The 17,280-nt window shown below is 43.5% G+C and overlaps 1 protein-coding gene across 1 annotated transcript in view; it reads left to right on the forward strand.

Moving 5' to 3' along the window:
• The first annotated feature begins 12,603 nt into the window (after window positions 1–12,603).
• INTS6 (integrator complex subunit 6) overlaps window positions 12,604–17,280 on the forward strand; it is a 93,321-nt gene continuing 88,644 nt past the window's right edge. The window contains exons 1-3 of the mRNA XM_053563163.1: window positions 12,604–13,396; window positions 13,753–13,830; window positions 14,537–14,686. Of these exons, the coding sequence (XP_053419138.1) occupies window positions 13,286–13,396; window positions 13,753–13,830; window positions 14,537–14,686 (339 nt within the window). The 5' untranslated portion in view covers window positions 12,604–13,285. The remainder of the gene's footprint in view (window positions 13,397–13,752; window positions 13,831–14,536; window positions 14,687–17,280) is intronic.

The following is a 17,280-nucleotide window of genomic DNA, read 5'->3' on the forward strand; positions in this document are numbered from 1 at the left end:
AACCAGTTGGCTCACATCCGAATTCTATCAAATCTTTCAAGAGGAACTAGTACCTGTATTATACAACGTTTTCCAAAGCATAGAAAAAGAAGTTATACTTCCCAACACATTCTATGAAGCAAATATCACCCTGATCCCCAAACCAGGAAAGGATCCAACAAAGAAAGTAAATTATAGACCAATCTCATTAATGAATATCGATGCAAAAATATTCAATAAGATCTTAGCAAACAGAATTCAACAATACATCAAAAAAATTATACACCATGATCAAGTTGGTTTTATTCCAGGGTTACAGGGTTGGTTCAACATGCACAAATCTATAAATATAATACATCACATCAATAAAACAAAAAACAAAGACCATATGATTCTCTCCAGTGACACAGAAAAAGCCTTTGATAATATCCAATATCCTTTCATGATCAGAGCACTTAAGAAAATAGGCATAAAAGGGACATTTCTTAAACTGACAGAGGCCATCAACAGCAAACCCACAGCCAATATAATATTGAATGGAGTTAAATTGAAAACATTTCCACTCAGATCAGGAATGAGGCAAGGATGCCCACTGTCTCCACTGCTATTCAACATAGTAATGGAAGTCTTAGCCATCGCAATCAGGGAAGAGAAGGCAATCAGGGTATCCAAATAGGGTCAGAGGAGATCAAACTCTCACTTTTCACTGATGATATGATCCTATACCTGGAAAATCCCAGGGACTCAACTTCAAAACTCTTAGAAGCAATCAAGGAATACAGCAGTGTCTCAGGATACAAAATTAATACTTCCAAATCAGTAGCTTTTTATATATGCCAACAATAGTCAAGCTGAAAATATAGTCAAGGACTCTATTACTTGTACAGTAGTGCCAAAGAAGATGAAATATCTGGGAATTTACCTAACAAAGGATATGAAAGATCTCTATAAAGAGAACTATGAAATTCTGAGAAAAGAAATAGCTGAAGATGTTAACAAATGGAAAAACATACCATGCGTATGGCTGGGATGAATCAACATTGTTAAAATGTCCATACTACCCAAAGCAATCTACAGATTTAATGCAATCCCTATTAAAGCACTATTGTCATACTTTAAAGAACTTGAAAAAATAGTACTTCATTTTATATGGAATCAGAAAAAACTTCGAATAGCAAATACATTACTCAGAAGTAAGAACAAAACAGGAGGTATCACGTTATCTGACTTCAGGCTGTACTATAAAACTGTAGTGATCAAAACAGCATGGTACTGGCACAAAAACAGAGAGGTAGATTTATGGAACAGAATAGAGAACCAAGAGATGAACCCAGCCACTTATTGTCATTTAATCTTTGACAAGCCTATCAAAAATATTCAGTGGGGAAAAGACTCCCTATTTAACAAATGGTGCTGGGTGAAGTGGCTGGCGACCTGTAGAAGACTGAAACTAAAACCCCACCTTTCACCATTAACAAAAATTGATTCTCACTGGATAAAAGATTTAAACTTGAGACATGAAACTATAAAAATACTAGAATAGAGTGCAGGGAAAACACTTGAAAAAATCAGCCTGGGAGAATATTTTATGAGGAGGGCCCCCCCAGGCAATTGAAGCAACACCAAAAATACATTACTGGGATCTGATCAAACTAAAAAGCTTTTGCACAGCAAAGACCACAGTAAGTAAAGCAAGCAGACAACCTTCAGAATGGGAGAAGATTTTTGCAGGTTATGCTCTGACAAAGGTCTGATAACTAGAATCTACAGAGATCTCAAGCTAATCAATAAGAAAAAAACAGATAACCTAATTTGTATGTGGGCAAGAGACTTGAATAGAAACTTCTGTGATGAAGACAGGTGCATGGCCTACAAACACATCAAAAAATGCTCATTATCCTTAATCATCAGAGAAATGCAAATCAAAACCACTTTGAGATATCATCTAACTCCAGTAGGATTAGCCCACATCACAAAATCCCCAAACTACAGATGTTGGTGTGGATGCAGAGAGAAGGGAATGCTTCTACACTGCTGATAGGAATGCAAGCTAATATGACCTTTTTGGAAAGAAATTTGGAGAACACTCAAGGAGCTAAAAGTAGACCTACCATTTGATCCTGCAATTCCTCTACTAGGTATATACCCAGATGATCAAAAATTATTTTACAACAAAGACATTTTCACCAGAATGTTTATTGCAGCCCAATTCATAATAGCCAAGACATGGAAATAGCCCAAGTACCCATCGACCCACGAATGGATTAACAAATTGTGGTATATGTACACCATGGAATACTATGCAGCCATAAAAAGATGGAAACTTCACATTTTTTATGTTTACCTGGATGGAGTTGGAACATATTCTTCTTAGTAAAGTATCTCAAGAATGGGAAAAAAAAGTATCCAATGTACTCAATACTACTATGAAATCAATATATAATCACCTGAACACTCATATGAATGTCAAAACATAACTATAGTCCAGAAAGTAGAAGGGAAAAGGAGAGAGAGGGGAGGGGAGGGGGCACATGGGAGGAGGGAGGGTATTTGGGGAGACCTCACCTCATGTGCATGATGCAATGGTACATTTCAAAACTATGAAGAAAGGAGTATCATTGTGATGGATGTGTTACTTAGTTCAATGTAAGCATTTCACATTGTATATCAAAACAGTACACTGAACCCCACAAATGCATCAATGTACAAAGTTATGATTTAATAAAATATAAAAAAAAAGATGGAGACTTTACAATTTTTGTATTAACTTGGATGGTGGTGAGACACATTCTTCTTAGTAAAGCATCACGAGAATGGAGAAGCAAGAATCCAACGTACTCAGTTCTGATATGAGGACATTTGATTACACGGTGGGGGGTGGAGGAAGGGGAAAGCGGAGAGAGAAGGATGGCGGGAGGGGGGTGGGGGTCACGGTGTGTGATGCACCACTCGGAGGTGGGACGCAATTATAACAGGGACTTTACTTAACAAATGCAATCAGTGCACCCTCAATGAATCCTCAACAATACAAAATAAAAATAAAAATACAAATACAATCCCTAGGCCCCCACATTACCACTTCTTATTTCCCATCCCTGCTTTATTTTTCTCTAGAGCACTCATCACTATATTATCTGCTTCTTCCTGCCTATAAGGGGAGGGACTTTGGCCTGATTGTTTATTAATGTACCTCCAACATCCATAGCATGATTAGTGTTCAAAAAATAGTTGATGAATTATTACAAAGATTTATGTATAAGGCTGTTCAGTACAAAGTTACTTATAAAAGTGAAACATCTGGAAATGAACAAAATATCCAATGAGAGGAAAATAAATCATAATTCATCTAAGGGATAGAATATTATGTGCTGGCTCGGAGCCTGTAGCACAGTGGTTACAGTGCCAGCCACATACACCGAGGGTGGAGGGTTAGAACCCAGCTCAGGCCAGCTAAACAACAATGGCAAGTGCAAAAAAAAAAAAAAATAGCCAGGCATTGTGGCGAGTGCCTGTAGTCCTAGCTACATGGTAAGCTGGGGCAGCAGAATCACTTAAGCCCACGAGTTTGAGGTTGCTGTGAGCTGTGAGCCCACAGCACTTTACTGAGGGTGACATAGTGAGACTCTGTCTCAAAAAAAAAAAAATTATGTACTTATTAAAAATTCTTATTTTTTTGGCTCAGCGCCTGTAGTTCAAGTGGATAAAGTGCCAGCCACATACAAGAGAGCTGGCGGGTTCAAATCCAGCCTGGGCCTGCCAAACAACGACAACTACAACCAAAAAATAGCCGGGTGTTGTGGTGGGCTCCTGTAGTCCCAGCTGCTTGCGAGGCTGAGGCAAGAGAATCGCTTAAGCAAGGAGTTGAAGGTTGCTGTGAGCTGTGACACGGCACTCTACCCAGGGTGACAGCTTGAGGCTTTGTCTCAAAAAAAAAAAAAAAAAAAAATTCTTATTTTTTGGCTCAGTGCCCATAGCACGGTGGTTACAGTTTTGGCCACATACACGCGGGTGGCAAGTTCCCCTGGCCAGCTAAAACAACTGCAACAAAAAAATAGCTAGGTGTTGTGGCGGGCCCCTGTGGTCCCAGCTACTTGGGAGGCTGAGGCAAGAGAATTGCTTGAGCCCAAGAGTTGGAGGTTGCTGTGAGTTGTGACGCTACAGCACTCTACCCAGGGTGACATAGTAAGACTGTCTCAAAAAAACAATAAATAAATAAAATAAAATTTTTTTTTTTTTTTTTATAGAGACAGAGTTTCACTTTATGGCCCTTGGTAGAGTGCCGTGGCGTCACACAGCTCACAGCAACCTCCAACTCCTGGGCTTAAGTGATTCTCTTGCCTCAGCCTCCCCAGTAGCTGGGACTACAGGCGCCCACCACAACACCTGGCTATTTTTTTGTTGCAGTTGGGCCGGGGCAGGGTTTGAACCCCCCACCCTCAGTATATGGGGCTGGCGCCTTACCGACTGAGCCACAGGTGCCGCCCTATTTGAAATGTTTTAATAGCCAGATATGACGTATAGTTTATTTGCTCAGGAAAACCATCAAATTGCATAATTTTTTTGGCCAGGGCTGGGTTTGAACCCACCACCTCCGGCATATGGGACCGGTGCCCTACTCCTTGAGCCACAGGCACCGCCCCAAATTGCATAATTTTTTAATAGTACTCTGATGTTTCTTACGACTGTCTTGAAAATGCTTAGGTTTAAAACTACATCAAAATGATTATAGCACAAGTATTTTTAGGGTTTGGCCTATCTTTCTGTTGCCTTTATTTACATATTTTTATATGTTGTTGGTACATTTCATTAAACCTTTTGATTTGGAGTAAATCTGGGAATGATAGTGGATTTCAGAATTAACCTATCAGTTAATTTGGGCTGGTATCACAAAGAGACCGTGGCACACGTGGACTCTAAACACTGTACATCAGTGTTCACACATGACAGCGACTTACTTCTTGCTCTGTGGGTGGGTGTTCTTTGTTGGCAGACAGGTTTCCTTTGCAAATTTAGGGTCCCAGTGAACTCTAATTTATGGCTTCTCGGGTCATATATGCCCAATGTATTTCCTACTCTCTGCCTCCAGCGTGTTAGGTTATTAGTGATGGCACAGAATTGCCAGATTTCCCAAATAAAAATACATTATGCCCAATTACATTTTAATTTCAGTTAAACAAAGAAATTTTCACCTAAGTAAATCCCTAATATCACAAGAAATGTATTTATACTAGAAAAATTATGTGGTATTTATCTGAAATTCCAAATTAATTGGTGAGTCCTGTATTTTATCTGGGTACCTCACAAGGTTAGTGACTGCACCTATTTTAGCTATTACTGAATCCCCAGAATCTGAAACTGTACCTGTCTACTGTCAGATAAATATTTAAATAATATTTCACAAACAATTCATTTTATGCCTGTCAGGAAAAATTCTTATCAGCAAAGAATACTTATTAATATTGTTAATACTATTAATAAGAATATGCATTAAGTATCAGCAGGGAATATATACTAATATTTATTCTTGATAAGAACACTTATTAAGTATCAGCAAAGAACAAGATTTTAATTTCTATCAACATGTCAAACTACAAAAGTTTTACTAAACTTCACGTATTAAAATCTGTTTGGCTGCTATAACAAAATGCCACAGAATAGGTAGTTTATAAACGGAAACTTATTTCTCACAGTTCTGGGGGCAGAGAAGTGCAAGGTCAAGAGGCCAGCACATCTGGTATCTCGTGAGAGCCTGGTTCAGGGCTGGCACTCCTGCTGTGTCATAACCTGGTAGAGTGAGCTCCCTCAGGCCTTTCAGAAGGGCACCCATCTCATTCAGGAAGGCTCTGCTTTCATCACTTAATCACCTCATAAAGCCCCACATCTTCATACCATTACCCTGGGGGTTTTGGATTTCAACATATGAATTTTGCAGTGACACAAACACTTCTGAGCACTTTCCCTTTTCTCAAGTCTTTCCTGCAATGTTCTCTCAGTGACGCCTTTCCCTATTCTTCACGTTTAAAACTCTAACCTTTCTTCCTCTGCAACACTTTGTCTCCTTTCCTTGCTTCATTTTTCTTCCTTAGCCTCAGTGTGAATATACAACATATTTTACTTATTTGTCTACCTCTCCCACTAGAAGGTAAACTTCATAAGGAAAGGCATTATTTCCGTTTTATTCATTACTGAATTCCCAGCTCCTGCACATAATACTAGGCATTCAATAAAAACGTGTTCAGCAAATGACTCAATCAACACCATTGGTCCTAACCCTTAGGGAATTTCTAGAATTTCTATCTTGACCATATTCATTTTACATGACACAGATTGCCTTACCTACATGATACTGGGATTCCATGTGTACCGCTTAGTTCACTGAGCACTGTCCGTTCTACCACCTCAGTGTCTGATAACCCTCTCCTCACCTTCTTCATGCTACCTGCACGGCGATTCCTATGTGTTCCATGGATTGATACAGAGATTGGCCAATTCGTCTTCTTACCATTGTCTTCCTATTCTAATCCATTCTCCAAATGTTATGGAAATTATCTTTCTAAAATGTGAATCTGGGGTGGCACCTGTGGCTCAAGGGAATGAGGCGCCGGCCCCATATGCCAGAGGTGGTGGGTTCAAACCAAGCCCTGGCCAGAAACTGGAAAAAATAAAAATAAAAAAATGTGAATCTGATTATTGAGGTCCCTCTCTGACCCCAAAGCTTTGTCTCCTTATCACCCAAAGAATAAGATTCAAAATTTCTTAGTTGGGTACACAAAAACCCTTCACGATGTGGCCGGCCTCTGCTCCACCACTTTTCCACGTGCACACGTCCCCTTTTTAACTCACTCACACATCTGGTATGTTTCTCTGTACAAATGTCACTTTTCTTTGCAAGAGTTAGCTGTTACTATCTTCCGTGCTCAAAGAGCTCTTTGTATATTCTAATAACTTATTTTAATAGCTACCAGCAATAAATGATATTTTGCTAATTCTAAAATGTACATTTCCTCCCATTTTCACATTTCTAAAATTGGCATGTGCCTTACCATCATGGCCTCGTGCAGTGCTGTCACTTGCAGGCAGCTGTCATGTGGTCGTCTCAGTCTGCACGCAGACTTTGTGCTTGTTCCTGGTGGTGTGACTAGACAATTGTAAACCCTTGGATATTTTAGTCAACCGAACATTTAAAGAAAGAATTTAACCCTGGTTCTGGTCTGAAAACCTTTCATTGATACCTTCCAGTTGGATAAAAAAAGCACCAGCATCAAAACTCAAAGAACAGATCCCAACAATTTGGAAGAAAATGCCAACGATAGTGGAGTATTCTTTTAATTAATTTTTTTGAGACAGAGTCTCACTTTGTTGCCCTTGGTAGAGTGCCGAGCTCACAGCAACCTTAAACTCTTGGGCTCAAGCGATCCTCTTGCCTTAGCCTTCCAAGTAGCTGGGACCACAGGCTCCCACCATAACGCCTGGCTATTTTTTTTTTTTTTTTTAAGAGATGTGGAGTGGGGGGTCTCTCTCTCGCTCAGGCAGGTCTTGAACCTGTGAGCTCAGGCAATCCACCTGCCTTAGCTTCCCAGAGCACTTGGAATACAGGCATGAGCCACTGCAGGCCTACAAGTATTCTTTTTTAAATGTTGCATCACTAATGCTTCTTTTGGCAGAATTCAACAGTGTGGAAAATTCTAAGTGATAAGAAACCACTATGTTATAGTTTAAATAGCAGTATTCCCCCACTGGTCCAAAAATAATAGTGTTTCTTACAACTCATGGTGTCTCCAAATTGATGAAATACGTTACTTCAAATTTTCAAAGCAATCTTATGTTATTATATCATGCCCAGGGTTTGCTGACATCATAACACTATATTCTCATTATCTGTTTATCTGCCTTTCCATTAGATCATAAACTCTGAGGGCCTACAATAATGTCTGTCACTTATTTAATAGGTGTGCAGATAATATTAGTGAAATAATAACTGCAACATTCATGCTCCTTTGCCGTTCCACTCATTCTAATTTTCAGTCTGGATGTGTACACTTTCAGGGCTGATCTTGAACTGTCGAAGACTTCAACTATTACTGTAAAAGATCTAATTTCTTAATAGATATTAATGCCTTACTAGTAAGTAGTATTTTCTTGTGAGGACTGATATATATATGATATATATTACTATTAACAGTATACACAAACTTAAATTTCTTTACGGTATATGTACTATCTGATTACATTTGCTAGATAGTTTCACTTTTTTTTTTTCTTCTTGTTAATCAGGCCCAGGCGAGGTTTGAACCTGCCATGTCTGGGTGAGCTGAGATACAGCACTCAGCTTTACAACTAATTTTTATGCTATTACTTTTACATGCTTTTTGATGTTCTGAACTTCTGACCATCAGTATTAATATCTCAGGGGAAATATGTACAGAAGAGAGCTGAGGGAATGGCAATATAGCCAAAAGAAACCATGTAAGGTTATGTACAAGGAATGCTAAGTTCACCTGATTGTTTTGTTCAGATGGCACATCCAGATACCAGAAGCCAAGGCAGTGGCACATTACTTTTAAATTGTGTTACTTCATTTAATTGGTTTAAATAATTTAAAAGGGCTCTGGTTGGGTCTTATTCATCAGTTCTTAATTCTGTTGAGTTCCATCTCAACGTCTTAGGCCACTGTTCAAGCCAGAGACCCCATTCCTACAGGGCTTTCATATAACTGATTTCCTTTCAAATTGGAGCAAGAACATTTGGACAACACTCCTTTAAAAGAAGCAGTAAAGAGCAAGTTTTCTCCCGTACACCTATTCTGACCAATGTCTCCCAGACAAATCTTTCCTAATCCTCTGGACTGGCAACAGAACAGTTTAGCACACACTATTCCAACTAGTTTTCCCTCTAGCATTGCAAGAGCTGTTTCTTCAGTTGAGCCTGATGAAATAGTTGTCTTGTATTGAGGAGCCATGTTTGAGAAAAATAAGCCCAAATATAAACAGAATCTTCTTAGAATCACAGATAAAGATTGATGTGATTCATGGTTCTCATTTCTTGCTTACTCTACGGCCTAAGCTCACTGGGAGAACAGTGAGAATTTCCAGCACCAGTTTTCTCTTTTTTGCCAAACATAGTAGAATTTAAGCAATTTAAATGAGCATATGACACAAATCCACTGTTAAATATATTGGTTATCACATAGTTTTTCTTTCCCTTTAGTATGCAGATTTATTGTAGGAGTTCTATTTCGAAATGTAATAACTCTAAGGATAGTGAATTTTTTTAGTTATTGACTGAGAAATATTAGATGCCAGGCATATATATTCTTATTCTTTTAAGCATATAGTTCTTTTTTTTTATTATTTTTTTTTTTTGTAGAGACAGAGTTTCACTTTATTGCCCTCGGTAGAGTGCCGTGGCATCACATGGCTCACCGCAACCTCCAACTCCTGGGCTTAGGCGATTCTCCTGCCTCAGCCTCCCGAGTAGCTGGGACTACAGGCGCCCGCCACAACGCCCAGCTATTTTTTTGCTGCAGTTTGGCCGGGGCTGGGTTTGAACCCGCCACCCTCAGCATATGGGGCCGGCGCCCTACTCACTGAGCCACAGGCGCCGCCCAAGCATATAGTTCTTAATCAGACTTATAAGACTTGCCTGAAGAGTTTTAAAAAATGAGATGAGCTAAAAGTCACATAGACCAATGGAAAAAACTGTAATAGAAAAAAAAAAAAAAACTAAAAATCAGAGATTATTATTGAGACACAGCCTCAAACAGTCGCCTGGGCAGAGTGCTGTAGCATCACAGCTCACAGCAATCTGCAACTCCTGGGCTTAAGCGATTCTCATGCCTCAGCCTCCCAAGTAGCTGGGACCACAGGAACCTGCCCCAACGCCCAGCTGTTTTTTGGTTGCAGCCGTCATGTTTTCTGGCGGGCCTGGGCTGGCTTTGAACCCGCCAGCTCAGGTGTATGTGGCTGGCGCCTTAGCTGCTTGAGCCACAAGCACTGAGCCCAGAGATTATTTTTAAACTAGAAAAAAAAAAAGAATGAAGTGACCAGAGCCCATCCCAATTCTAACGCATCACTTTTCTCTGGGGATGAGCACTTGGTATGTTCTCTTTAAAAGTTCTATGGATAATGCTGACGTGCATCTCCTGGCTGAGAATCACTGCTTTAAGTTACCATCAAGCAATAGCTAACCTGTCAACCAGTCACTAAGAATAAACTTGGCCTATTTCACAATTTTGTCTAGGGACAGCTTGTCAGTGCATCCTGGTTTCTGATGCCTCTTGATTTGCTGCCTATGTACGTAGCATGTCCTGATTTCTTTCTGGTTCTGCCTCAGGGACTTGCCTTCCAGTACTTCTGGACTGCTTAACTGGAAACCTCATCTTTGACCTCAGCAGCCATTCATAAGCATAGGTTGTGTGGTCACATGCTTCAGGTTGGCTCACTGCGCTTAGCTCTCCTGATCTTTCTATCTAATCCTGTCCATCCCGTGCACTTCCACTTATGGCCCTGGTATGACAACCTGCCAAAACCACTGAGTCAGAAAAGAAAGTCATGAAGGCTGTTCTGGAAAATGATTTCAAATAACTATAATAGGTAAGGTCATTATGAATGCATACTAATCTATTTCAGTAGTCTAGTTTGATTCCCTTCAAACATTGCTTTGTACTTGGCAACCCAACTAAAAACTCCAATTTACAAAGGGCTTCTACCACGTTGACCTGACCGACATTTCCAGATGTATCATATTCTTCATGCACCTGGTGCTCCAACCTAGCTGAACTTCACTATTCTCCAGGAAGCCAGCAGCAATACTGTCTTAACATTTTCTTCGTATTTTCAATGTCTGGAAGGATTTTCTTCACTAGTAGCTTCCCCTTCCTTTTCCCATGTACAAATCCTATCGATCCATTAAAGCAGTGTTTCTCATATTTACTTGAAGAAATTCTTATATCCTAGAGAGTATGTTTTCAGACAGCCAGGGGTTTACAGACCATAATATTTTGTCATAGAACTGATTATTTTCAGATTTATGATCTAAGTTCAACAAACACTATTTTAAGGTACAACTTATATATAATGACCTTGCAAAAATGTTCTTTTACCACCCCAAGGTAGTAATTTTTTTTCTGAATTATGAGATATCTAATCACGTTCTACTTTGGAATAACTAATACTATGTGCAGTATTTTCCTAGAAAAGTATAAACTCTTTGAAGGCAGAGAACACATTTAATTTCTATCATCATATCTAGTACACAGTGGTCCTTGTCAAATATTGGCTGTAAAACCTGTCTGTATTCCATCTTACTTTTTAGTTCAAATCTCTTAAAAATATCACACCTCTTCTGTGGTCCACACTCAGGGAATAACATATTCCTTAAATAGTCCTACCATAAATTAACAGTAAGTTTCAGAGGTTATCTTAAAGGAAAAGTCCAAGTTATGAAACTTAGATTGTAAAAAGTGCCATAAGCACATCTCTGCTGTGTTAATGCCAATAGGAACACTTCAATGATCAGTAAGCAAACAGGAATTTCAGGATAAAGAATAAAATCCAGAAATGGAAGGGTGGCAGGAAAGTCCCGCTACACAGTGTTATACTACGTAGGGCTAAGTCCCTAACTCAACTCGTATTTAAGACGGTGTCTTCCGTTTTTCAACTAGTGTAATAAAGCAGGGGGCCGGTGCGTTACTTAGGTAAGAGGACAGGAGTTTAACACACACACTACGGGAAGGAGCCTGAGAGGCAGTATATGGCGGGAGCAAAAAGCACCAGCAGGGCTCCGGGGGACCCAGTCTCTGTGCTGAGTCAGGTGAAGTCAGTTTTTTCCACTTTAAAATGACAGTAATCCATTATGACTTGCTAAGGTCCCTCCAGCTCTGAAATTGACATTCTACGGGCCTAAGTAAACACGGCTTGGAAAAAGGTACTTCTTCGGTAAGACCAGTTACATTTCCACCGAGAATAAAACGGGCAACAAACTTTTATCGGCATTTGAGTTTTCCTTTAGGCCCCTGTGGGTAAGAGAAAGGCGGTTTGCTCCCTCTTCGGCGGGTCCTCCGACTACAGCTCCCGGCTCGCCCCTTCGGTGGCTCCCGAGGCCCGGCGAGGCTCCGAGCGAGCCGGCCTCTCCTCCCACTCTCCGGAGAGAGCGACGGCTCGCGGAGATTAGTCCCGGGTCATAAACAACCTCTCACTTCCCCTCCCCCGCCCGGGCCCGCCCGCGCCAGGGCCGGCCCTCCGAGGCCAAGAACCTCCTCCCGCGACCGCGGGCGCACCCGCCCTCTCCTCCGGACCGCTGCCTGCTTTAACTCAGCCTTCCTCACTCGTCCACGATATAGGGACCTCATTGGGGGAAGGGGTCACTGGCCCCCATTTCCCTTCCCCCGACCCGTACCAACCCCAACAGCCAAGGAGAGGCCGAGCGCCCCGCCGCGCAGGCTCACAGCCCAGGTCACCCGACGCGGGCCGCGCGACCCCGCCCCCAACCCGCAGTCCTTCCGCGGCTCGTCCCCGCCTCTTTCCGAAGCCCGCCTCCGCATCTGCCCGCCCGCTTGCTCGTCCCTCTCGGCCGCTCTCGCGCGCACCCGACACCCCGCCTCCGCGCGTGCTCAATAACTGTCCTCGGAGCTGGCTTACGAGCCTCCCCCGCCCCTGAGCTGTTTGAATATGCTAATGAGAAGCTAGGGGGTAGCCAATAGAGCAGCGGGGAGGTGCATCACGTGACTCGGGTACGTGTCAGGGGTGGAGCCTCTGCAGCCCCAGCCCGAGTTAAAACCGGAGTGTGAGAGAGAAAAGAGCTTCAGTAGCGAGAGGGGCTGAGAAAGTGGTGACACCGCCGGGGTGCGGAGGGAGTCCCTGAAACTTCTACCAACAGCCCCAGGGCCAATCTCCCCTCAGCCCACTCCCCTCTTCGCCAGCTCCGAGGTCCCCACTCCCTGCACCGGGGGTGGGGTGGGGAGCCAGGCCCGTCTCCCTCTGGGATACACACAGGGGCCGGGAGCGGGGACGGGACCCCCGAGGCGGGGGGGACGGACCGACAGACAGACGGCCGGGCGCTCGCCCCAGCGAGCAGGCAGGCAGGAGGAGGCGGAGGCGCGGGTACGACGGGGAGTAGTGGGTCTGGGGAGTTTCCTCTCAACTATCGGGGGAGAAACTCCCCGCAGCCGGAGGAAAGACCCAGACGGTGTTTTCCTCCCGGTGGCCGCGCTTCCCCGCCCCGCGTAGCGGCGCCGCCGCCACCGGCGCCTCCACCTCTACCATCTCTTTCTCCACCATCTCGGGCCCCGGTGTCCCCGGCCAGCACTATGCCCATCTTACTGTTCCTGATAGACACGTCTGCCTCTATGAACCAGCGCAGCCATCTGGGCACCACCTACCTGGACACGGCCAAAGGCGCGGTAGAGACCTTCATGAAGGTACCGACTGACCGAGCCCGGGCGGCGACCCCGGCCCGGCAGCCCGCGGGAGGCAGGGTGGGGGGAGGGCGGCCGGGGGCGGCGGGCGGGGGTGTCGGGGACCTGACTGCGGGAGGGAGCTGCCGGGCTCGGGGACCCCCTCCCCCACCGCGCGGGCGGGCGGGCGCTGCGAGCCGGGCTCGGCCCGGGCCCGAGCTCCGGCCCCGGCCGCCTTCTGGGGAGCGACCTGTGTGTGGGGGCCGCTGCGTGTGCGGTACTGGGGGGTGGGGGGCGCCTGGAGCCCCTTCCCTGCCGGGTAACCTCGTCTCTCTGCTTCCCTCCCTCTCGCCCGCCCCGTCTTTCCTCCCGTCCCGCAGCTGCGTGCCCGGGACCCTGCCAGCAGAGGAGACAGGTATATGCTGGTCACTTTCGAAGAGCCGCCCTACGCTATCAAGGTAACAGCCCGCGCCCTCCCCCGTCCCTGCTCCTTCCTCGCTCGCCCTCCCCGCCCCCCCATTCACCCTTCATTATGCTCCCCTCCCCCACCCGCCGCGCTCGGGGCTCCGAGGCCTCTTTCCCCGCGGGCTCCCACCCCCTCCCCCGCTCGCGAACGTCCCGGCGCGGCGCGGAGTCGCGGGGCCACCGCGGTCCCCTCCCCGGCCCGGCCCGGCCCAGCCCGCCCGGCGGCGGCGGCGGCGGCGGCGCTGCGATCAACATGGCCGACATTTCCCCTCCGCGGCGTGAGCGCAGCAATGAACTGTGGGGGATTTGGTGCCAGAGAGCCGGTGACAGGCGGCCGCGGCCCGGCCGCGTTAAAGGGGAACCGGCGGGCGGCCCGTGGGGGCTGCGAGGCCGCTGCGGGACAACTCCAGAAGCCCGGCTCCCGAGTGCTCCCGCTGGCGCCCCGCGCCCCCGCATTTGGGTGTCGGGGGGGAGGGATTGCCCGGGAAGTTAGGAGCAATTACGGCCGGCAGCTCAGCTGTGCAGCAGGCAGCTTTGCTCCTGGGCACCGAGTGGAAGAGCGTTTCCTTGGCCGGGTAGGGTATTATTAATAGGGGCCAAAAGTGCAGCGGCTGCTTGGTGGACTTCTGCTTAGAACGGCTGTCCGTGTGTCCCTGGCTGTAAAAGATGAAAAAAAAATTCTTACATTTTTCTTTTCAGGCTGGATGGAAAGAAAACCATGCAACGTTTATGAATGAACTGAAAAACCTTCAGGCTGAAGGACTTACGACTCTTGGCCAATCACTAAGGACAGCTTTTGATTTATTAAATTTAAATAGATTAGTAACTGGCATAGACAACTATGGGCAGGTAGGTTGAATAATAAGGCAAAATAGTTACTTAGTTACTTTTTGTGGAAAAACACAGTCCAGTCCAAAAACTATATGACATGAAATGCAAGTATAAAACATTTCAGATTGAAATATGATATGCACATAGTGCAGAGGAGCAGCTCTCATCCTGTTATGTGTGGTGTCACAGCCCTCGGGTTTTTTTCTTTTAAAATGTATTTGTATTCAGAATTAGAATCTCAATTCTTTACTGTAAAGTTGACACGAGTTTGCTTTTAATCCCTTGGAAGTTCACTAAAGACATAAAGGGGAAAACACCCTGCCTCACTAAACTGGGTTACTTTATACTCTACCCACAGCCACGTGTGTAGCTGTTTGAGTGAGTTACAGACACCAATGATTTGTGATCTCTGTGTAGTAAAAATGTTGGAGTCGTTCAGGTTGTTGCATTAGGGTTTAATTTAACCATATTGTATGTATATTCTGAAGGGTAAGATTTTCACTAGAGTGCACTGGCTGAGTATATTAAGGTTTCTCTTTTGCAGCATACACAACTTGCAGGAAGAATTCTGAATTAAATTGTAGGTCTAGAGTGTTTTAAACTCCAAACCCTTAGATAAAAGAACTGTCTGGAAAATATGAAAGAAGTCTTCCTTTTATAACTTCCTCACGTCCCTTGATTGCACTTCATTTGAGGCTGAGACAAGCTTTATCACAGGATGGTTCACTAAGGAATAAAGCAAGGTTGTCCCTCATAACTTTTTGCCACCCTGGAAATAAAAGATACTGAAGAAATGTGTTACGTTACACATAAGCAAGAAATATTATTCTCAAGGAGTTCAATTATTACGTTGTCCAAAATACTGTTACCATAATTGATATATAGTAGAACCTCTATAGTTGACCCCCTCCCTACATTGACCTAATGTTCACAGAACAGACATGCACAAGTTTATATCAGTATAGGGGCCTAGTTTCTTCAGTTGACCAACCTCTGTATGTTGACCAGTATGTTACAGTCTCTTGGGTGGTCAACTTACAGAGGTTCTACTATTTTAGGTATGTGTTGTGTTCTTTTCCCAGTTCCCATAGTCCCCAGGTGTCATGACTTTTACACATTTCAGGGAAATTCTTTGTGTGACTACAACTTTTTTTTTTTTTTTTTTTTTTTTTTTTTTTTTTCAGTTTTTTGGCTAGGGCTGGGTTTGAACCTGGCACCTCTGGTTATATGGGGCCAGCGCCCTACTCCTTTGAGCCACAGGTACCACCCTGACTACAACTTTTATTTGCTTTGTGTAGAGGGAAACTGAATCAGTCCCCTGTGTTAAAAATTTGTATGCTTTACTTCTCAGGGATAAGAATCTTTGGAAATGGTTAAATTTAGTCCTGTAGCATTTAGAATGTACATTACAATTCAGACTTATTTACCACATTGAATTTCTGTCATTAGTTAAAGGTTTTTTCTTGCCACATTAGTATTTTTATTTTTTCCCTTCTCTGTGGTGCTTCATTTTATAGGTCAGTAATTAAGTAGATTTGCCATGAACTTTTTGGTTTGTTGCTGTAAAATAGTTTCTTTCACTTTCATACTTCTTTGTTATATGTAGTACTATACAGTATTTTATTTCTTAAGATTTTCACCCAATCTTTTTTAAGTGTTCAAAGAAGTTTAAAACTTGGCATTATCTGGTTGCCTTATTGGGTTGTCAGTGTATAGCAGAACTATTGATTTCCTGTTTTTCTACATCACTTTTCGTAAGTGGGCAGGGCATTTACACACATTCACCTCCTACTGACTACCTATTGAAAATATTTCTTAGGATGCTTCCTTAGAAGAACTTGTAATGGAGAGGCTGTGAGGACATTTGTAACTCCTGTGTGTTCCTTTTCTCAGTTTCTGGCTTCCACCAGAGAACACTTGTAGTACTAGTTTAAAAAGCTTACAGAAAGTTTGAGGGCGAGGTGGTGCTGCTGTGCTGTTAACAATTTGACAAAGAGAAGAGCCTGAAGAGGGGGATATGCGTGTCAGGGTTCATACAGCTTCGTTCAACAGCAGGGAGGAATAATACTTCTCCACTATTTTGATGAATAAGCAGTGATGCAAGGCATAATATTTATGCTTATGTCTTAATTGGCACATAAAAATGACATTGGCATTAAAATAATGTAAGAAACCAGTTTCCAAATGAAACTGATCATTTGAGTAAAGTGTTCAATTAGAAGAAAACATCCTTGCAGAAGACTTTTTTCATCATAGAAGTGTTGCCCTTGCTGACTTTAAGCACGAATATTTTCTATTCACAAGAGATAAATTATTAGAAATTTTAGATAACGTCACATATATAATACTAAACGTTCTTACGTTTTCCTTGTAAAAGTGCTTTTGTATCTGCCTGTTTTCTGTGAATATCTTTGTTGTGTAACTTCAGTGTTCTTCCGTGCTTCCTTTTTCATGCTCTGTACTAGCATCTGCGGAGCCCACAATACTAAATACTTGTATATAATCTCAGTAGTTGAAGGAAATGAGAGTGAGTTACGTAGAAGACAGAACATACCCAATTTATAGAGCATCCAAACAACTATTGGTGAATTATTCTCTTTAACTATGGGTCA

This window comes from Nycticebus coucang, chromosome 15 (assembly GCF_027406575.1).
Source record: "Nycticebus coucang isolate mNycCou1 chromosome 15, mNycCou1.pri, whole genome shotgun sequence".
Classification (NCBI taxonomy): domain Eukaryota; kingdom Metazoa; phylum Chordata; class Mammalia; order Primates; family Lorisidae; genus Nycticebus; species Nycticebus coucang.